The 23,272-nt window shown below is 35.9% G+C and overlaps 1 protein-coding gene across 4 annotated transcripts in view; it reads right to left on the bottom strand.

Annotated features, from left to right (window-relative positions):
- The window catches only part of ZFR2 (zinc finger RNA binding protein 2), a 144,498-nt gene that overhangs the window by 98,774 nt on the left and 22,452 nt on the right, over nt 1-23,272 (bottom strand). For 3 of the 4 annotated variants that reach the window (XR_012471988.1, XM_074204047.1, XM_074204045.1), the window contains exons 2-3: nt 5,389-5,620; nt 387-501 (exon numbers count right to left, since the gene is read on the bottom strand). Coding sequence is in view for 3 of the 4 variants with exons in the window: in XM_074204047.1 (XP_074060148.1) it covers nt 387-501; nt 5,389-5,620 (347 nt within the window). In the remaining variant the exon portion in view is untranslated. Of the gene's footprint in view, nt 1-386; nt 502-5,388; nt 5,621-9,651; nt 16,013-23,272 lie in introns of those variants that run through there. The other variant, XM_074204046.1, reaches the window with a different exon arrangement.

Below are 23,272 nucleotides of genomic sequence, written 5' to 3'. Positions count from 1 at the left end.
CTGAGTAGTCAAGAGATTAAAGGTAACAATGTGGGTGAAGGGTAGGTTTTTGCAAGGAAGGCAAAGGGTTGGTTATAGTGAGAATAAAGGAATTTCAGAATTTTTAAATATGGAGGAGGCATTTTTTATCATGTGGTTCTGCATTGAGACAATTTTCTTAATTTGTCCATTTTTTATTTTATTTTATCTAATATTCTGTGTCTATAAGCTTTGGTTGTGACATTAGGAGATAATATGCAATACCTGAAATTCACATCATCTTCTGTCTTCACATGTAACTGGAATTTATTTTCAAATAGGATAAAAAAATGAATGCATCCCCCATCACTACTCTTTGCACTCAATGGTTTTTATATAAGTACATGCTTGGCATTAGCAACACTCACCTGATTGATAGTAAGAATCTGTGGCAGTGTGCTGAGCATGGGTAGAAGTAGGCTGGTAATACGGTTTATTGTCATAGTTGCTAGCAGGTGTGGATCGTCCATAACTGTAACTATCCTGCATAAGATATTTCAAAGAACAGATGCAAATGTCAATTGAATATACAGTTAAAAATGACTAATTCAGACTAAATTAAATCCATTTATGTGTGTATATATATAAACACATTATACAATCTTTTTATATATAGATTTGTTATCTATGATGAACAACTGTTTTATAATTCTCATAATAATCCTGATATTACAAGCATTATTTTTACTGCCTATTTATAAATGAGGAAACTAAAATGTTAAATGATTTGCCCAAGACAATATGCCTAGTAAGTAGAGGACCTAGGATTTGGAACAAAGTCTTTTGATTCCAAGTCCAATGTTCTTCCTACTATGCCATACTGTCTCTCATTTTGAGTACCATATATAAAGTACTATGGGAGAGGCAAAAAGATATAAGCAGAACTAGAAGTAGATGTAAGTAAGGTAGGAAGTTCAAATCCTAACTCAGATACTTAATAGTTGTGTAATCCTCAAGAAATCATTTAGCCTCTCTCAGTTTCATCCATAAAATAGGGATAATAGTAGTACTGACTACAAAATTGTTGTGAGGATCAAATGAGATAATATATGTAAAGTACTAGATGGATATTAGCTATTATTATAACTGAGGTTATACCATAAATAGGTGTGGTATTTTAAAGGATACTTTTAAATATTATTTTTTTAAATGTCAGAAGAAAATACATTGTTTGGGAGGCATGTAGCTATTTTTAACTATTATGTGAAAAGCACCACACTATATCCCAGACATATAAAATGACAAAGTTCCTGCCTTCAAGAAGCTCACATTCTACTGATAGCAATGAACATTTATTAAGCATCTATGCACAAAGCACTATGATGATTTTTTTTAAGGTTTTTTTTTTCCAAGGCAAACGGGGTTAAGTGGCTTGCCCAAGGCCACACAGCTAGGTAATTATTGTCTGAGACCAGATTTGAACCAAGGTACTCCTGACTCCAGGGCTGGTGTTTTATCCACTGCGCCACCTAGCCGCCCCTTATGATGATTTATTTTGTTATAAGTCAAGTGATGTATTACAAGGAAGGTTCAATTATTCTACTAGACAGCAACACAGGAATCATAATGTTCAAATCTTGTCTTAATGCATATATTTCTTATTTTACTTTTGGTATAAGACTAGGTTCCTAACTTAAAGGGTCATCAATCTGGTTGGAGGGACAAGTCATTCATCCTCAATTACCACAAATGTTGGTAGTTATGTGTACAAGTTTTAAAGCTAGAAGGAACTAGAAAGATCAATCAGCACATTAGCCCCTCCATTATAAATATGAATAAAGTGAGGCTCATTTTAGGTAAAGGCAATATAGGTATCAAGTTGTAGCTGCAGAACCAGAATCTGAAGCACAAATTCAATATGAAGCAAATCTGTCTCTCATTATAAGTAAAAGTCAACACATCCAATTACAGGTTTGCAGCATGGTATAGTAGAAGAGCTCTGAGTCTGGAATCCAGGGGTCCAGAGTTCTCCTCCACACATGGTCACTGTGTCTCTGGGACCTCAAGTGAGTCATTTAACATTTCTGGGTCTCAGCCATGTCAAAAGTCAAGTGAAGGAATGGAGATGTTTTGGAGTTGGTTTTTTCTTTTTGGTTTCTTTTTTTAATCACTAAGGGTCTATATATATATGATCCTATGAACCCACACTAGAACAGAAATTCCTTTCACAGCATCCACAGGAAGTGATTAGTGAATTTCCAAAGAAAATGAATCTTCACAGAAATATGTTTCCAGTATTTGCTCATATATCAAATTAGAAAACAACACATTTCTGGAGGAGTTCAATAAGGATATATCAAACTACACAAGTCCTTTAAATAGCACTAGGAAAAAAATACCAATAATGACTAAAACTTTCTGCTTGATCAATCATGATTATTCACACATGGAAAAACTGTTGCTAATAATTCTTTAATAATAACATTTATATTATGTGCTAGGCATTGTGTCAAGTGCTTTAAAATATTACCTCACTTGATCCTCACAACAACCCTGGGAGCTAGATGCTATTATTATTTCTACTTTACAGTTGAGGAAACTGAGACAAGCAGAGGTTAAGTAACTTGCCCAGGATAGTAAGTTAATAAGGGCTTGATTTGAATTCGGACTTTTGACTCCAGGTTTAGAACTTTATCCACTGCACCACTAGCTCCTTAGTTTATCATAGAGAAGAAACTACCACCATATTCTCTCCCTTGCTCAGAAATTGAGAGAAAGAGAAGAGAGAAATCTCTTCTTCAATTTCCAATCTTTACCCACTTTCACTAGTGATCAATTGACTTCAGAGAAATCAAAAGCAACTCCATTCCTTAAATAAGTTGGAGATAGTTCATTTATTTTGAGCAGTAGTGTACAAACTATGTCCAAAGGAATCCTTAGATTTCACAAGACATTTCTACAATTTTCATTAAAAGCAGAATCAATTTGGTAACTCCTTTATGTTTGTTTCCATTACCATACCAGGAGGAAAAGTTCAAGAATATCAAAATCACTGCAGAAGATTCTATAATTTCCAAAAGTTTGAGAACTAGCCCATTACTGAGAGCATAACATTTGGATCAAGAAAGAGCCTTAATGATCATATTGTCTAACCCTCTCATTTTAGAGAGGAAGGCCCAAAGAGGGGAAGGGACTTATCCATGATCACAGAGGTAGTACGTAGCAGAGTCAGGTTCTGAATCCAGTTTAAATTCAATTGTTTACTCCACTGTATCAAGCTGCCCTAAGCCCAAATCATTGGCCACTGAACCTGGGGAAGTTATGGTCAAATTCTTTCTGCTGCTGACTGCATTTGACATTTCACTACATTGTTTCTAGACTACTATACAATGCAAGGTGATGTGAAGATACAGTGAGACATTTCACATTCTTTTGTTCTATTGTAAAAACATCATAGGATAAACTTGAAAATATGTCAAGTTTGAAATATATATAGCAATGTTTTAGGGGACAGGATCTAATCTGGAGAATGACAAAATCTTTGAATGCCTTAGCTAAATTGGATGAAAGATAATCAGTCTAAGAGCTTCAACTTAAAAGTAAACTATGGTTTAGAAATGGGGGGTGATTAGGTCACAAGGTCACTAAGCAACAGAAGTCTCTCCAGAAGTCCTCGGACTCCCCCAGACACACACTGCTTTCACCTAATCCACAAAACAGCCAAGAGGGCTAGGATGGAGTTTTTTGGACAGGATCTTGGGAGCTGAGCCTATCCTACACTTTTTTCATCTCTTTCATATCAGACAGAAGTACCTTGCACATAGTCCAATAAACATTCTTGACAGACTGATAAATCCAATTATCAGTTTGCTCATAAAAGCTCATACTTTCGAAGTAGTACAGGGCAGTTACTTATGTTGATATACCATATTGGTTCCAAGACGTGCCTCACTTGTTTTCCCAAAGTCATTCTCTAAATGTAGCCATAATGGTGATAGAATAAGTAAGGTAGGTATTCCTCTGATACTTTGAGTCCATAAATAGTACCTGGAGTCAAATTGTCCAACTCTTCCATTTAACTTAAATGGAAGTGAATGGATGGACCCTGGAGGGAGAACTTTACTGCCAGGGATGAAGAAGGTTCCCTTAGTTGGGTTCTGATCAGGCTCTGATATGAGGACAGGGGAGAGGACTGATAATTAATTTAAGACAATGATAGATACAAAGCACCCTGTTAAACTGTGAGCCTCTTGTGAGCAAATATAATTTCATTCTTGGTATTTGTATTTCCAGTGACCAATACAAAGTAGGTGCTTCATATTGATTGCTGATCAACTAGTTAATACACATATATACACTGTCCTTACCCTGAAAAAAAAATGTAACAAAGAAATAAGTTATCTGCTTAATCCGAGGGCTCGAACCCCAATCACCCCAAGGGACATTCATACTCTATCCTTCTCTACCATTTTTATCTACCACTTTCTATCTTTCCCCTTACTTCTTTCCAATCCTAAGCCTAGTCCTGGAACCCACTGACCCGGCTCAGTTTACTTGCTTGAGTCTAAGAAGTTGTCAACCCCTGCTATAAAAATAAAAACTCTACAAATACACACAAGTATGAGGGGAGGGAATCTAGAGAGCTGAAGTCCAGTTCTGCCATTTATTATCTCCTCTGCCATGTTACAAAATGTTATTGATGCTATTTGCAAATCAAGACAAAAAAACTAGATTTTCCCCAAAGTACTATATTATCCCAAACGTAAAACACTAAGTCAGATTAAGCTATCTAAAACTCAAAGTTTTGGATAGTCTTTAAGTTTCTGTTCATTTTTATCTTTACTGCTCAATCTTTGTGATATTATCCCAAATGTAAAACACTAGTCAGATTAAGCTATCTAAAACTCAAAGTTTTAGATAGTCTTTTAAGTTTCTGTTCATTTTTATCTTTACTGCTCAATCTTTGTGACAAAAAGTGATAAAAATCAATAAAAAGTAAAGCAATGAAAGAAACATTAGACTGATAGAGCATGAGTCCTGGGTCCTAGTCTGTGCTCCACATTTAGCTTGCTAGAGGAGCTAGAGGAGTAAGTCATTTTACCTCTATAAACTATGATTAACTCAATCAGGAAATAAAGAGAGCTGGAATCAATTATCTCTGAGATCCCCTCCAGCAATAGAATCTCATATATTATAATTTTTTTAAAAAAATATTTTTAAAAAAAATTCTTAGTAAATAATTTAAAAATTTTGAATAAAAAATTATGTAATTATTTTACATAATTTTCCAGGTATATCTATCTGTATTTTTTGTTTCAAAAAGAGCTTTATAATGACATATGACCTATATCTGAAGGTACCATGTACTCATATCAATATAGTAAGTTAGCTGTCAAAGAAAGGTTTCAGAAGCCCTTTTGAATCTAATACCTGGTAATTTGGTGTTGTGGTAGACTGCGAGATTTGTTCCTGCTGACGAGTGCTGTAACTGTAGTCCTGACCTGAGTGGGTCTGGTATCCACCAAAACCCACTGAGATTTGCCGGGGCGTCGGGGTTGTAGGGGCATATGATGGGGTCACAGCCTGGGACACTCCAGGACTTGGCTGGACTGAATAATTTGTTGCAGTGCTTGAGTGAGAATAAGCAGTAGCAGGCTGAGTGCTAGAACCAAAGTAAACACAGAAGAATCCACCAGGTTAGTGTAAAGGTTTAAATATGAGTTCCAGTTCAAAGCACAAAATTCATTTACATTGTATTTTTGCTTTATTATTTAAACTTGAATCTAATTACTAATTATGTTTTTCTTAAAAATCAAGGAACTTTTCTTTGCACAGTAAGTTTAATTTTAATAATAAAACCCTTCTGCCCACAGTAGTTGGATAGTGCCCTGAAGAGCCCTGGGATTGTAGAAACATCAGAACAGTATATACTGTTTACAGAAGAGCAACTTGATTATATAATGAGTTAAACTGAAATATGAGTTGTAAGAGACAAAAACTATGAGAACATACTTACTTAAAAGCCTATCATATGAATCATATCATAACCCTAACAATGAAAAGAATGCTTACATGAATTAAAATATTGAAACCCATATAAGAAAACATGCAAAAGTTACACAGACTATTCTCTCTTAGTATTCAATTCAACATCTATTAAGCACCTATGAACAAGGTATTACCACTGAAGATGTGAAGACAGGTATGTCAAAGGGGCTTCTCAAGAGCTTACAATCTAATGGAGGCATGGACAAGTATACACAAACATGATAGAGAATGAGATAACTAGAGAAAGTGTTCTAGATGCAAAAGTGCAAAAGAGAAATCTAGACAAAGTGCTCTAACAGTTCTGAGGAGGGGAGACCAGTTTCACTTAAGAAGAAGGCAGCATCTGTGTTAAGCCTACAAAGAAGGACTAGAAGAAGACTAGAGGACCAGGGGTAGAGCATGATATAAGCATTGGCATAGAAAGAGAGAGGGTGGAATACAAATGGCTAAAATATCAAATATGTGATAGAGAAAATGATAAAAGGATGATCAAGTAGTATGAATTCTGATTAAAGGAAAACACAATCATTGTACTTCTTTAGGAATATTACTCAGGCAGTGTTTGGAAGATGTACTGGCAAAGAGTGAGAAAATGGAGAGAAGAAAACCAGTTAGGTCAATATGTTTGTCCTTCATTCCTGAAGATCATGACATCTGGAAGGGGATGCCATGATAAGCACATGAATTGGAATAGAGTGAAGAAGTACTGTGCTAAATCACCAGGTTCACTTTCTCCTCCAGAGCCATCTGGATACAGTGACCAGATATGAATCAGGACTGATAGCCCTGAATTACAGGGCAATCAAGGTCAAGTGACTTGCCTGAGGTCACACAGCTAGAGTCAAGTATCTGAGGTTGGAACAAATTCCTGGTTTTATTCCAAGATCAGTGCTCTATCAACTGCACACAATCTAGCTGTCCCAGGCCAATATATAATAGTACTTAAAAAGTAATTAGGGGCTGAAATAGGATTAGAGAAACTAGAAGGTATAATGAATAGAGTGCTGAGGCCTTGAGTCAAGAAGACCTGACTCAAATCCAGTCCCAGACACTTACTACCTATGTGTCTCTGGGCAAGTCACTTAACCCTGTTTACCTCAGTTTTTCCATTTGTAAAATGAACTGGAAAAGGAAAGGGCAAAATACTCTAGTATCTCTACCAAGAAAATTCCAAATGGGCTCATGAATAGTTGGACATGACTGAAATAATTGAACAAAAACATTAAGATTGTTATTATAGCAAGTTTAGAAAGTCATTAGAGGTGAGAAACACACAAAGGTAGGAATTATAGGCCTTGGCAACTGATAGGATACACGGAATGATAGAGAATTAAGACAGAGTAATTAATGATAACAACGCCAATCATTGATTTTTTTTATTTTACTTTGACACTTTAAAAAATTTGTATTTCCAAATGTTTATTAACATACTTATTTATTAAGGTATTGTTTTGTATCCTTCACAAATGCTCCCAATCAAGCTCTTAAATAAAGCCATGGTGCTTAGACAACATTAAAAAACAATTCTACAGTGAAAATAGAACTATCTATTGAAGCAAAACAACCTCTTATCTGTTATGCTTTCACCTCTCACAAAAGCAGTACCTCTATAAACTATTGGGAAAAGAGAATTTGGATCCCAAACAATTTAGGCATTAAGTATTATGTTATACATATTTACCTAGATTATATCATATATACACAAAACCATCCATTGATCTAAAGTTTTATTATGAAAGATACTAACAACACTTTTCAGCTAAAATATGAGTTTCCAGAGAAGAAATGGTGTTAATCACTATAATACATCTAGTAACCCTGGCTTAGAACTTTCTATATATTCCATAATATAGATAATTATTGCTTAACTAAATACATGAGAGTACTGAGAGTACTTTCCAAAAGGAAATCACTAAGTCTAATGAAAAAAATGACTATATAGTGAAAAGCGAAATTATATTCACTAATATAGTGAAAAGAGAGATTGTCTTGTAAGAAGTCAGAAGATATGGATTTGAATATCAATACCAAAAACTTACGTCATTCCACCTGAGCTTTAATTTCTTCATCTATAAAATGAAAGGCGTAGGCTGAGAAAGTCTTAAACTCCTTCTAACCTGAACATTTATACCATGATCCTATCACTTCTAGATGTTTGTAGAGGATTCTATATCCCATTATCACATTTGAACCTCACAAATTTCTTTGAAGTGGAAGGTAATATTATGGTAGCATTATCCTACTTTACAGATTAGAAAACTCAGGATCAAAGAGGTTAAATGATTTGCCCAGTATCATCCAGTAAATTAGCCACAAAGCCAGAACTAGAACCTAGTTCTCCTGCTTCTCAGTATGGAATTTTTCCATTACACATAGTCTTCTAATGAAAAAACATTTATATGCTATATCAATATGAACTTTTTTCCTGAACAACATAGCCAATATTCCCTTTAGTTATACTGTACCTCTTCTACCAACGCCAAGAGAAAACTTTGTAGATTTGATTTTTTAAAAAGCAAAGATGACTCATGGAGTCTCTTATCTACTATGCTGTAGAAGAGAGACTCTTTAATCTTACGTCCATGGTGAATAGATTTCAAGAGATCAGTAAATTACTCAGTCAATAAGCATTTATTAAGATCTTATTGTCAGAGTGGCTAGGTGGCACAGTGAATAGAGCACCGGTCTTGGAGTCAGGAGTACCTGGGTTCAAATCTGACCTCAGACACTTAATAATTACCTAGCCATGTGGCCTTGGGCAAGCCACTTTAACCCCATTGCCTTGAAAAAAAATCTTAAAAAAAAAAGCTTATTGTCTGCCAGGTTCTGTGCTAAGCACCAGAAATACCCAATTCAAAAGATGGAAGATGATGTGACGGGTGAAGGAACAAAAGTACCTGTGAAGGAAGTCGGGGGTGCAGCCTAGAGAGGAATAAAGACATGGCTGGCTTGAGCAGCCATGGAAGTTTGGAAGTTTGGGGAGGAATCATCTAATCAGAAAGAAAAACCTCAGGACCAGAGAATACTTCCAAAGTGTGAATTTGGATGGGAAAAAATATTATATCTTTATTTTCACTAATGTTTCTTTCCTTTGCATTTCTGTATATTTTATTTAAAGCATTTAAAAACATTATTATGAGAAGGGATTAATAGATTTTACAAGTCCCTGTTCAAGTATGGTTTGGGCTCAGGTATTGCTAAAATTCTTTAATTCAGAATCAGAAGAGATTTCACCTATCTAGTCTAACCAATCCCTTAGGAGGAATATCCTCTACGACTCTGACAAAAGTCATTCTGTTGCTACTTGAAAGATCTTCAATGATGAGGAACTTAATTCTTTACAAGGCAGTACCTCTGGTATACTACTTCTCAGGGATATTTCCTTGAGGTGAAATATATTCATTCCTCTTCAACTTCTTGTTCAACCAGCTGGCCACCCTTTGGGCCAAATAGAGCAGAGTAATCCTCCATCCACTCTCCACATGGGGTCAGCGCGCCTCTGCTCCCTAGTTGACTCAATCCCCAGCCATCCAGCCCCACTGCTGATCCAGCAGGTCTGGCTCTCGGGCCCCCAGATTCCTGGCTCCAATTCAGCCACCAATCTGGCTGATCCTGGGCTGAACCGCCCTCCACACCCAGACTCACCTGACTGAATTCATCCAGTGCTGCTGCAGGAGACAAATGCTGAGGTAGATGTTCTTTCTCCTGGCTTTTCTTTCTGGGTTTTGTGGGTCGATTTCTGTTAAGAGGTTTGTTTCATATGATAGATGGGGAAAGATCAGGAGACTTTAGAACTGTGCCTGTCTTCTCTCCACCATCTTGGTCGGATGTCTCCAGTTTACATAAAATTTGAATGAATTGCTCCTTCCTTCAATGGAAGGAAAGAAAAACTAACGGAAAAGGCAATTCAATTGCAAAATCCTGGAAAGATTGATGTGAGTTGCTGCAAAGATGTAGTTGGATCCCACTCTCCACATGGACTGAAAGATAGCAGTAAGAAGCAATATTGTGGCCTACTGTGGTCCCAAGAAAATTCCTAGGTATTGAATTCTTGTTCCTTTCTGTAAGAGAGGCAGTGGCATGGTATCTCAGCTTGAGAGATAGCAGTTTTGGAGAAAGTTACAATGTAGCCAATTGGTGAGAGTGGAGTCCCTGAACCCCATTCATCTGAAGGATAATCAAAAGTCCTTTGACTAAAAATCTAGCATGTGGCCTTCGATCTCCACAAAACAGACAGTACAAGTTCATTGGGAGAGGTTGCCTCTCTAGCTACTGGTTTGTTTCTTTCTGAAGGGATCATCTAGGGTTGAACCATAAGACTAAAGGATATATATGGAGTTAAAAGGGGAACTGTTGAAATATGAAGAGGACCTCTGTAGCAATCCCAAGTTTATTTCCCCTTGCAGATAGGAGAATTCTATCCTTTAGCCTAATTATGTAAACCTGGAAGCCTGGATAGGTCCTGGGGATGAAGGTGGGACTCAGCAGAACTGGCTGGGGTAAAGAGGTAAGGGTTGCTGGAAAGACCTAATAGTCTCAAATTTATTTGTTGTCCAAAAGGAATTCAAATCACATAGTGATAATCATATAGCTCAAGGGCTGTATAGGTCCCTAAGGAGAAGGTGGGATTAATTAGAAAGTAAGAATCCTACCTCCCTCTATTTACTATACAGGACATATATGTAGTTCCACATACCATACTGTTTAGAGGTGCTTTGGAGATCCTTTGCATTACCTGCATTTTCTATGGGATCAAATAAATGCTATTTATATTTAATAGGTACTATTTTCCTGAGTGCTTGGACAAGAGCTGGAACTTTTACCCAAATTTGCAGTAATTTAGACAAGAGTTCTATTTTGAGATCCCCAAGGAGAACTCTGCAAGAAGGCAAATGAGTCAAAAACATGTCATTTAGAATGTAGTCCCAAGTACAGAACTTGGTCTAAGCCCAGAGCTTGAGATGCTTGACTACGAGTTGTATTACTTGAAACATACTTTGTACTTACTGATTTGCATAAATGACAATGCAAACTCCCTGAGGGCAGGAACTATTTTGTTCCAATATCTAGCACTGGTGCTTTGAATAAAAGTTCTTAAAATTTTTTTGTTGAACTGAGTCTTATGTAATAGACCTTCAAGTATTTAAAGTCATGGCAATTTGAAAGGAATTATCCCACAAACTGTACACAATGAAGATTTATAGTTTCATATACAATCCTCTTTTTCACATCTACTATACATATATGGAAGTGCTCATCTTCACTGTTGTAGGTTAAGTTCATATTTTTTAAAGGAAAAATAAAAGTAGATTACTGAAACATTTAAACAGATTCATTTTCATTAACTTTGATGTTCTCTCAAAAATAGATTGCAACACAGTCATGCCTATGCAACTTGTGTAACTATTGTCCATGTTCTCCCTTAAGTTCAACAAAGGGTAACTATCAAATGTACTGTAGGCTTTCTCCAATTTCTCCTAATTTCTTATGATCAGCATCTATCATACCTCACCATATAACCAATCTATCTTCTCTGTTTCCTTATACATTTTTCTAATGGCATCTTTTATTTCTACTCAATACTCTTGATTGTTCATACATGCTTATTCATTGTTTTCCATGTGATATTAATTTTCAGTTCTTTGAAGATCATTGTTTTCCATGTCTCTCAGCCATAAAACACTAATAGAATACAAGTATAAAAATACAAGTCTTAATTTTTAAAAGCCTGGGGTATTGAAAGCAGCTTTATCATTTCCTATTTAATTCTGGGTCCAGTCCCATTCAATGTCCCCTGTACTGAATATCCCAGACAGATACTTATGGCTGTCCACCATTAAAATGTCAGCATTAAGGCAATAAACATTCTTCATTCACTTAGTCTTTCATGGGGGATAATAAGGCTAACCTCTTCTGAGGGGTTATATTTCTGCTCCAACACCAGAACATTGTATCACACAAAAAGTATAGCTAGGAATACCTCATCATTCACAGAGAATTTCTTTTAAACTTGAGACTCTGCTGGATCTCTTCCTTCACAGTAGCAAATATCTTTTAGCAAGCGCCATATCATCCCCTTCTATGCCTCATCTGATGTTTATGATCAGAGGTTCAATGAACAAAGCTTTTTCTGCTATTATATCTTTCAAGAAATAATGAACGATTTTGACACAAAGACAGAAGGCATTTTGTCAAAAGAGAGCCTTCAAGGAGGTGTAAGGTGGTGTTTCAATCAAAGCATACATAAATATGTATATAGTATTTTTTATACTTTTCATTGATCACACATACCATGTGACTCTTGTCTTCTACATAAGAATAAATGTACATAAAATATACAAATACTGTTTAAATACATATATTATGCAAACACATGTCATATATTCATATATTATAAAGCTATAGAAACTGTGAATTTCCTTTTTATATCATTTGGGTGGTTTTTTTTTAATGTAATACATAGAATTTGGGAGAGGGGTAAATTCTAACAGTGTAGTTCCAATACCACCCTATTTATCTATGTTCTCTTTTAATCTTCTTTATTTTGTATGCATTTTTGATAACAAATAATTAACAAACAATAACCACAATGGGGTCTTATATTCTCTACATCTTTCAGTCAGTTGCAAAATGGTAAGATGAAGTTCATTGCAAATAAAGTTTACCTTCTCCCTACTATTACTCTTATCAAAGATTCCCTCAAATGTATAAATAGGAAAGCAATTTTAGTACAAATAAAGTCCCAAATCTTAGACCTTAATAATACCATAACACAATAAACAAATATTGGTTAATCTAAATTTAATTAAGGATAACTGAATAGAACACTGAACTTGGAATCAGTAAACCTTGGGTTCAAATCCTGCCTTAGACACTTACCACCTGGGTGACCTTGGTCAAGTCACTTACTCTGTGACTCAGACATCCTTCCCAGTTCTATGATTTATGATTTTATAATCCTATAAGCTACTATTCCTCCCCTAAATAAGTAGTTATTCTATTCTTATTTAATAAACACAGTAAATAAAGCTATCATAAATCAATTTCCCCAAATCCTTAGATTTTAAATTGATGTTTTATTATGCTGTATTTAATAGGAGCATTTGTAAGCATTTTTTCCTGTTTTTTATAAATTGCTTCTTGAAGGCTAATCATCTAGAAGGGAATGCAAGGAATAACTCAAGAAAAAGAAAATAATTTGTCATATAACAAAGTCATCAAAAGAAGGAAGAAAAAGGAAGCTACCAGCTCTGATCTTTAACCATCTTTTAATCCTAAATTCAAACACTTCAAATTGTTGTAGGAAAGAAAATGTATTTGCTGTCAGAGGAGGTGGATTTCAGCCCCATCTCTGCCACTCATTACTTGAAAGACCTTGAAGCCTTGCTTCTCTGGGCCTCATTTTCTCATCTGTTAATTGAGAAGGTTGGACTATATAATAAAACATCACTTTCAGATGGTATGCTCTACATAAGAGGTATCAAGGAAAAATAAACTCCTGCTGCCACATAATGACCCAGGAAACCATAAATTAACATTATCTATATTGTATTATACATATGTATATATGTATGTATGTCTATATAATGTTGTAGACCTCCCTGGAAATTTTGAAGTGTAAGTTTGATGTCTCTGATCCACACTATTAAGTCCTTATATTTCAAATCTGGCAAAGTGAAAAAGCTTGTGAGGAAGAAGAATGTAGTACAATAAAAAGAGAATTTGAATCAGAACACAAATTTGAATCTCAGTTTTGCAATTCACTACTCCTGTAATTGCGGTTGAATCACCTCACCTCTCTGGGCCTCATCAATATACAAAAGTATGGGTTGAATTAATGTATCAATCAATTAATGTTATTAAACTAAGTACCAAAATGCCTTTATCAATTTGTAAGAAGCAAATTGCTTCTGTGTTAGTGATTGTTTTGTATGGGAGCATTGTAACTATCTTCACCTGGTGTCCTTGAGCACCAGAGTCTTATCTTACTAAGTGCCATGGAGTGAGAGTGAATTAAAGACTGGGGGGTGAGGCAGTATTTAAGCACTGGTGTTTTGGTAAATAAACAGAGCACTTGGAGATCTTGATGGAGCACTTGTATCCTTTGTCATCCTTGTCTCCCACTCCTCCAATGCTTGCCTGGGGAAGATTGAGGGACTCTAGAAGTGAGACTCAACACTTCTTGTCACTGGATGAAATGATGATAAATAGGAAATACATTGGAACATCCTTGTGGGGCTTGGATAAAAACAGTACATTAATTCAAAAATCAGTGATTATACCAACCCTGACCCTGGACAAGTCAAGTCACTTAACCCAGATTGCCATGTCAAAAAAATTTTTTTTTAAAAACTCAATTATTACAATTGGTGAATCAATCAAAAAGTTAAGCAACTTCAGCCAATGCCCTGAGAAGGGAGACTAGAACCTTTATTTCTTTGATCAGAGCACTATCTTGTGAACTTTGAAGAGCTAAAATAACTTACACTTCCCACGAGCACTCTAACAGTGATTCCAGAACAGCAAAGCTAAAAACTAACACCTACATTAGGAGTTGATACATTGAAGAGAGGCAGTTTCAGGACTCTAAAAGGAACTCAGAAGAAAACAGCACTATAGCTAATGGGAATTTTGTGAGAATTCTACAAAGGGTGAAAGATTTCCAATAATCAGTAACCCTATGTTTACATTCCCTCCACATAAGCCCACCTTCCTTTGGAGTCCATATATACTTGTGGGAAAGTCTATCTCAGACTTTTTTAGGCTGTTTTGTACCAAATATTCTTACTCAAGTGAATGATGATAATCTAGGTGGGAAACACATTAGTAGGGCTCAAAAGCAAGTGAATTAGATACTCCCAACCTCTCAAGGAGGTTGATGGAGAAGCTTCCATCAGCTCTTTGGGGATCCAGCCTTGCAATAAGAATGGGGGGGTACATATTTTATATGTAAATTTTTTTCTTCAACAGAATATACTTGAGAGAAGAGTTGTTTGTTTTTTTATCTTAGTTGCCTAGAGTTTGGTACTTTATAAATGCCTGATTGAATCCCAAATACCTACCCAAAGTTTAATTACTTCATCCCATCCTGAAAGAGAGGAGGATGAATGAAATCAAAGTGGAGTATGAGTTCATTAGCTTTAAAAAATCTATGCTTTCAGTGATCTCACAAATTACTATAGAATTTTAGAGTTGCAAGGGATCCATTTAGTCCTCTCTTAGAAGTTCTATAATGTGCCTAATGCCTGTGGCTTGATGACTGCCAATGAGAGATAGGAGGAAGGACAAATATCTCTTGAGATATTCATTCTACTTTTGGACAGTTCTAAATGTTAGGAAATTTTTCTTGACATCAAGTCTAAATTTACCTCTTTGTAACTTTGAAGGAGTACTCCTTATGTCCTATGGGCGCTAAAAGAACAAGTCAAATCCTTGCACATGAGAACCTTTCAAATACTTTCAAGACAGCTATCCCATCCACCAAGAATCCTCTTTTCTATAGGCTAAATGTCCCCAGTTCTTTCAACTTATGTATTACATGACACAGACTCAGGTCCTTGTCAAAACACTCTCAATGTATTTTGTAAACTATGAAATGAAAACAATATTCCAGAGATGGTTTGACCATGCAAAGGACTAAAATATATCTCCATATTCCTGAATCAATCCCTATCTTATTGCAGCCTGAGATCATATTTTTTTAGCTGCCACAACACACTCTCATCAAACTGACAGACAGAAAAAACTTATGAAGCTCAGAAAACTGTCTTACATTTCATTTTCATTTGCATCCCAAAGTCAACCACAAAGCAATTTACATCCAGAGTTTCCATCAGGTAATCTACCTATAAGCTTTCTTCCTTTCTAGTGTCTCCTTATACTACTTAACCCAGTGCCCTACACAATGCAAATATTAAATAAGCATATACTAAATGATCAAACGAATTCATTCAGCTCATGATATTGTTACAATAGATTTTTCTTTGTTCATTCCAATGTATTTATTTTTTTTTTAAGGTTTTTGCAAGGCCACAGTGGGGTTAAGTGGCTTGCCCGAGGCCACACGGCTAGGTAATTATTAAGTGTCTGAGACCGGATTTGAACCCAGGTACTCCTGACTCCAGGGCCGGTGCTTTATCCACTGCGCCACCTAGCCGCCCCCTATTCCAATGTATTTAAAGAAATCTCAAATGTAAAGGAAAATTATATCTAAAATCCAGAGCATCGAAGTCAAAGAAAAAATACTTCAAGAAGCCAGAAAGAAACAATTCTAATTAGGGGCGGCTAGGTGGCGCAGTGGATAAAGCACCGGCCCTGGAGTCAGGAGTACCTGGGTTCAAATCCGGTCTCAGACACTTAATAATTACCTAGCCGTGTGGCCTCGGGCAAGCCACTTAACCCCACTGTGGCCTTGCAAAAACCTTAAAAAAAGAAAAAAAAAGAATTCTAATATTGAGGATCCACAGTCAAGATCACACATGATTTTAGCAGACATCACCATAAAGGAGCAGAGAATTTGGAGTGCCCAGAAAGCAAAAGATATAGGATTATAATAAAAATTAACTTACCCAGTAAAACTAACTATATTGCTACAGGGGAAAGAAATAGAGAGCCTCTAATCACTACTGAATAAAAGATCAGGGAATAGAAACTTTGAAGTTCTACCACATAAGTTAAAAGAAACATTTTTTTAAAAGATAAATTCTGTCTAGACTACAAAAAGAACAAGGATAAACTACAATATAAGGAGATGATACATATGCCCACTCTGCACCCCATCATTATTAGGGGTCACAAAGTCTAATTAGACAAAGGGGCTGGGAGTACTTCAGTTATGTCCTGATGGTTTTAAAAGAAAAAGGAAAGAGAGGAAAGAATAATAAACAAGAGGATAAGGGAAACGAAGGTTGGGGAAATTTCCTCAAATAATCAAAGTGCACAAGTTTACGCCATTAAGGTATAAGGATAGAGAAACCTTAGTTGAATCTTGGTCTCATAGAAATCAAAGGAAGAAAGAAAAGACATACTATAGAGTACAGAACTATATTTCACGCAATAAGGATATACAAAAGACAAAGAGGAGAAAGGGGGAATAAGAAAGGAGGATTAAGGGAAAGCTCTTTAGGTGGCAAAATATTGGAATCTGGGGGAGTATTCATCAACAGAGGATTGACTAAACAAATTCGTTATATAAATAGAATACTATTATGCTATAAAAAAGGTGGTTTCAGAGAAATCTGGAAAGACTTGTGTGAAATGACAGAGTGAAGTAAACAGAACTACTGACAACAATAAAGACAAATGACTGAAAGAATTAGAAACTCTGATCAATGTAAGGACTAATCATACTCCCAGAAGATTAATTATGAAACATGCTACCAACCTTCTCACAGAAAAGTAAAAGTCTCATGCAGATTGAAAGATGCATTACACACTCATGTATTTCTATCTATTTATACACACACACACACACACACACACACACACACACACACACAGAAGTGTGTTGGTATATAGATATATATGTATGATTAGTGCAAAAATTTGTTTTCCTTGAATTTGACTTGTAACAGGGTTTTGTTTTTCTTTTAGTCTCAACTAGGAGAATGGGGAAAGAGGAGGAAACATATTTATGCTAAATGAAAAACTAAAGTTTTATTTAAAAAAGAAAAGTATTGGGCAAATAACTAGATACATGGAATTGGAGAGTGAGATGTTAAGGATAATTCTAATTTTGAAATTCTGGGTAACTGGAGGCATGGTGGTAAACTTGACATAAAATCAATAGTCAACAATTCACAAGAATTTAAGAGTCGATATATTGATATGGATCTATGTCTAGCATAGTTTTACATTAGATTACTTTCTGTCAGGGGAGAGGAGAGGGGGAAAAAATGTAAAACTTAAAACTTTGCCAAAAAATGATTGTTTAAAATTACCATTGCATGTAATTGGAAAAATAAATAAAATATTCAATAAATGAAAAAAAAAAGTACTTTGCAAACATGAAAAAAAATGTCTCATGTCAAAAGGTAAAAATAGTCCCAGCCCTCATGGAGCTCACAGTCTACTGAGTGAGAAAGCATGCAAATACATATGTACAAACAAGATATATGTAGGATAAACTGGAATACACTTGGGAGTAAAGGCATTAAGATTAAGGGCTGAGGGGTGGCTAGGTGACGCAGTGGATAAAGCACTGGACAAAGCACTGGACCTGGAGTCAGGAGTACCCGAGTTCAAATCTGACCTCAGACACTTAATAATTACCTAGTTGTGTGGCCTTGGGGAAGCCACTTAACTCTATTTCCTTGCAAAAAAAAAAAAAGATTAAGAGCTGAGAAAGACTTCTTATAGAAGGTAAAACCCTGAGCTAAGATTTGAAATAAGTCAGAAAAAAAAGGACCCACAATTGAGGAAGGAGAGTGTTCTAAGCAAGAACTGCCAGTGAAAATGTTTAAAGTTGGAAGATGGAATGTTGTGTGCAAGGAACAACAAAGAGCCTGTGTCATTGAATCAAATAGTTTGTGAAGTAAACAGATTTTTTTCAAATTAGGTAATAGGGAGTTAATGGGAATTTACTGAGTAAGAGGTGGGAAGGAGGTGACATGATCAGATCAATGCTTTATTACTTTGACAGTCAAGTGGAAAAATGGATTGGAGGGGGCAGCTTAGATGGCACAGTACATAGAGTACCAGCCCTGGAGTCAGGAGGACCGAAGTTCAAATTGCTCTTCAGACACTTATTGCCTAGCTGTGTGATGTTGGGCAAGTCGCTCTTAACCCCATTGCCAAAAATAAATTTAAAAAAAACTTAATATACAAGAAAAATGGATTGGAGTGGAGAAAAGACTGAGGTCAGTAGATCTGTCAGCAGTTGTTGCTATAATCAAGTTATTGTTGATATAAGTTGATGAAGACCTGTATCAGAATGGTGGCAGTGTCAGAGGAAAGAAGGGAGTGGGAGCGGCTAGGTGGAGCAGTGGATAGAGCACCGGCCCCCACTGCCTTGAAAAATAAAAAAAAAATTTTAAAAAAGGGAGTGTATTTAAGAAATGTTGCAAAGGGAAAATCAGCAGGCCTTGGCAACAGATTAGAAATATACAGTGTGAATAAGGATTCAAGGATGACACTCTTGATTGGAGGATTCTTCTCAAAGACTTCATTTATATAGGGCTCTTAAAACTTTTCAGATATCTCTTCACTTTTTATCAGCAGCTCTGCTTAGTTTCAACTTCAAAGAACATCCATCCACGTTGGATAGTCTCTGGTGGATACTCCTCACTTTTCAGTTTCTGTGTGTTGTCTTCCCCCATTAGATTGTAAGCTCCTCTGGGGCAGGGATTTATCTTTCTGGATTTATCTTTCTAACACTTTGCACAGGGACTGGCACATAGTAGGTGCTTAATAAATGTAAACTAAATTGAATTGACATTGATAATTTTGGTGATTTGGTAGAAACCTCAACAATAATAAAAGAAGTTGAGGGGAGGAAGAGTCAAGGGAAAGATAATGAATTTAGTTTGGGACATGTTGAATTTAAGATGCCTACAGCAATATCCAATTCCAGATTTCCAACAGACAATTGGTGCTTCATGACTAGAGATAGGAGAGATAGGAGAAATTAGGTCTGGTACAAATAAACACACCTGTCTGTATAGATTTGAATGACCTGCATAGACATCATAATTGAATCTACAGAAGTTGAAGAGAACACCATTTAAAATAGTTGCACACACACACATACATACTGCCTTTCCCCATCCTTTACTTGAGCCGCATCTTATCTAGTGTGTTGAGATTTCACTGGGATCCCAATTCTGCAAATATATTTGCTACTCTTCCTAGCTATTTATCATCTAAAAATCTAAGGTACTTAGGCTGTCATGCAAATTACTGATAAAAATGTTGAAGAAAATAGAGACAAGATCAATTCACAGAGACATTATTGAGTTCAGCTATTCAACTGCTGCATAATCATCCATATAGTTTAAGTTATTTTACTAGTCATTGATATCAGAGGTATTAAGAATTTGTCAAGAATTTGAGGCCTTTAGAAAGACCATAAAACAATTAAATATGTTGTCATCATTTCTTCTTTTCAAATGTTATCTTTAGAGAGAGACTGATATAGAGTAACTTCCCTCACCTATAAATGTCTAAAACCTGGTTGGAAATTTAAAGCAAATTGCAAAAATTTTAAATAATTAATAGAACTCATCAGACAGATTTTATACTGGGACAGGAGTAAATTGCACATCAACAAAAATCTCAAAGGCTACAGGTTCAGGTATTACATAGTTAACCAAGTTACAGGCCAGAGACTCTACCTCAGACAAATATCAGATCATTTTTCATGGTTGATTTGGGATGGATTTCAAGAATGTAAATCTAAAGTACAACTCTTTCTTAGTCTTTTTGCCCATACTAAGTGGTCACAAAGCTCTGAATTGTAGTTCAGGTATGCCAAGGTTGTTTTAAAGTCTGATTTAGTTGTAGATCAATCCCAAAGATACCAATAAGTCTCTGGGCTTAGACTGATGATCCCAGAAAGACAGTCCATAACAACTGCATGTTCTTGATTAGGAATTTTTTTAAAGCCCAAGTTTCTAGTCATCTAGAGGATTATGAATACATTGACTGTCTGGAGGGGGAAGCCTCTACTTTCGGAGTTAATCCATTCCTCTTATAGATAGCTAATTTTATGAAATATTTATTCACATTCCCCCCATATTTCTCCTAGTTGTAAAATCTGGAATGAAGAACAAGTCTCAAGACTTGTCTTCTATCTATGACTGATATACCCTGCACCTGTAGCCTAGGCTTTGCCAAAGTCTTTCTCTTATTTTCCTCCCTGAAAATAAGAAAAAGTCTTAGAGAATTGGATCCCAAAGGGGAAAGGGAGAAGGGGGGAGGGAGGAAGGGAGGGGGAGAAAGAGAGAGAGAGAGAGAGACCTCAGAGAGAAACATGAAGAGAGAATCACTTCTCTTGGAAGTTCAGATAGAATCAAAGGTAAGAAGAAAACTAGATTCTGGATTCTCTCAGGGATGTATTTTAATAACTATGTTTAATGTCTTGATCACTTCGAAAAGAATGAATTGCCATTATAATTAAATAAACATTTACTAAGCACCAATAACATATAAGGCATTGTGCTAGAAAGTGGGAATATAAAAACAAAAAAGAGTGTCTTTAAAAGGCTTACCTTTTAATGAGTGGATACAAATTGCCATTTAAAGTAAATAGAAGATAATATATGGAAAAAGATCACAGGACAAAAAAAGAAGGGTTTTTTTTGTTGGATTTTTTTTTAAGTTTTTGCTAGGCAGTGGGGTTAAGTGGCTTGCCCAAGGCCACACTTAATGACCATTAAGTGTCTGAGACCGGATTTGAACCCAGGTACTCCTAACTCCAGAGCTAGTGCTTTATCCACTGTGCCACCTAGCTGCCCCCAAAAGAAGGGTTTTGAGAAGGGGACACGTAAGTAAAAACATGAAGATAAGGATTATGATAGGGTATACATGAGGAAGGAGTATATTTCAGGCAAGAAAGACAGTATATGCCACAAGGAGGTCAATGAGAGACACTCAGGATCAAGAACAATATGGCTGAAATACATAGCGAATAAAAGGGAAGAATGTGGAATAATGCTAGAAAGGGAGGTTAGAACCAGATCATAAAAAACCTTAAGTGCCAGGCTAAGGGGGCTATTTTATCATAAAGGTCCTTGAATATTTTTGAGGAGGGTAGTAACATGGTCAGACATGTACTTGAGATTCTTTCAGTAGTCATATAGAGGTTGAACTGTAAAGAAAAGGGATTATTAAAAGCTGAGATAACAACAGCAAACCTGTCACAATAGTAGTCCAGGTAAACAAGAAGGAAATGGACTAGAAGTATGGTTGTATAAGTGGACTGCTAATTCAACAATTCAATAAAGCAAGCACATACTGAGTGCCTACTATTCACAAAGCAGTGTGTTCAGGGTTACAAAGAGAAAAATGAAAACTTGAAGCCGTTGCCAATTTTATATTCTGCTGTGCAACATAACATGTAAAAATATAAGTAAACAAAAATGATTTGAGGAGAGAACACTAATAGTTAGGGCAGGGGAGAAGGTCGCAGGAAAAAGGCAGTGGTATTTGACCTGAGACTTCATTAAGAGCTCAATATTTAAAGAAACCAAAGTGAGGCGAGAGTTCAATCCTAAAGAAAGGGGAAGAGACTTTTATTTTGAGAATATGGGTGCAAACAATTCATTACACTTCAACAAACACTTTTGAAAAGCATCATGAAAAACAATGAAGATACAAAACAAAAATGGAGCAAGTCGGAGGATCAGACTTTCTGGAACTGGAAGGAGATCATCTAGATCAAATGCTTTCTAACAAAACAGAAACTGTAGGGCAGCTGGAGGCAGCCAGATGGTTCACTAGATAGAATACTAGTCCTGGAGTCAGGAGAACCTGAGTTCAAAAGCAGTCTCAAATACTTGACACTTACAAGCTGTTTGACCCTAGGCAACTCACTTAACCTCAAATACCCCATGAAAAAACAAAAGAAAAAAGAAAAAGAAAAGGAAACAGATGCAGGAATTTAAGAGATCATGATCACACAAATCGTATCAGAGGAAGGATTTAAACTTGGAGTCTATGACTTAGAAAGTCAAGTTTTTTTTTCTACTGTAACACATTGCCTCCCTAAAGGGACATCCTTGGATTATGAGCATACATACACATATATGAATATATATACATATATATGTATTATTTAATCATACACATATATACTTCACTAATGTGCAAGTCCTCAAGATTGGGATATAACTAAAAGCATCATGAATAGTAGGAATCAGTCACAATCATTTATTAAGTTCCTATGTTATGCAGATACAAAGACAAAAACAGAATAGTCCCTGTCCCCAAGGAGTCAGATTCTAATAAATGAGATGATAGCTTTTAAATACCTGGGTACATAACAAATTTATACAGATAATTTCAGAGGGTAATCTTGAAAGAAGCCAAAGAAGCTAAGAGAAAAATTCAGAACTGTACTTCATAGTACATGGAGAAGAGTAAATGTACAAAAATCAGAAAAGGGTCTAGGTTATAAAGAACTATAAATACCAAACAGGATTTTAAAATTTTATTTTGTAGGTAAAAGTGAGCTGTAGCTCACTGGGGAGAAAGGGAGAAAGGTTTGCCTACATTTTAAAAAATCACTTTCGCAGAGTGGAAGATAGATTAGAATGGTGAGAAAGTTGAA

The sequence above is a fragment of the Macrotis lagotis genome, chromosome X (assembly GCF_037893015.1).
Source record: "Macrotis lagotis isolate mMagLag1 chromosome X, bilby.v1.9.chrom.fasta, whole genome shotgun sequence".
Taxonomy (NCBI): Eukaryota; Metazoa; Chordata; class Mammalia; order Peramelemorphia; family Peramelidae; genus Macrotis; species Macrotis lagotis.
Note: the sequence above shows the minus strand (reverse complement) of the source record. Positions and strands in the feature narration are given on the sequence as shown.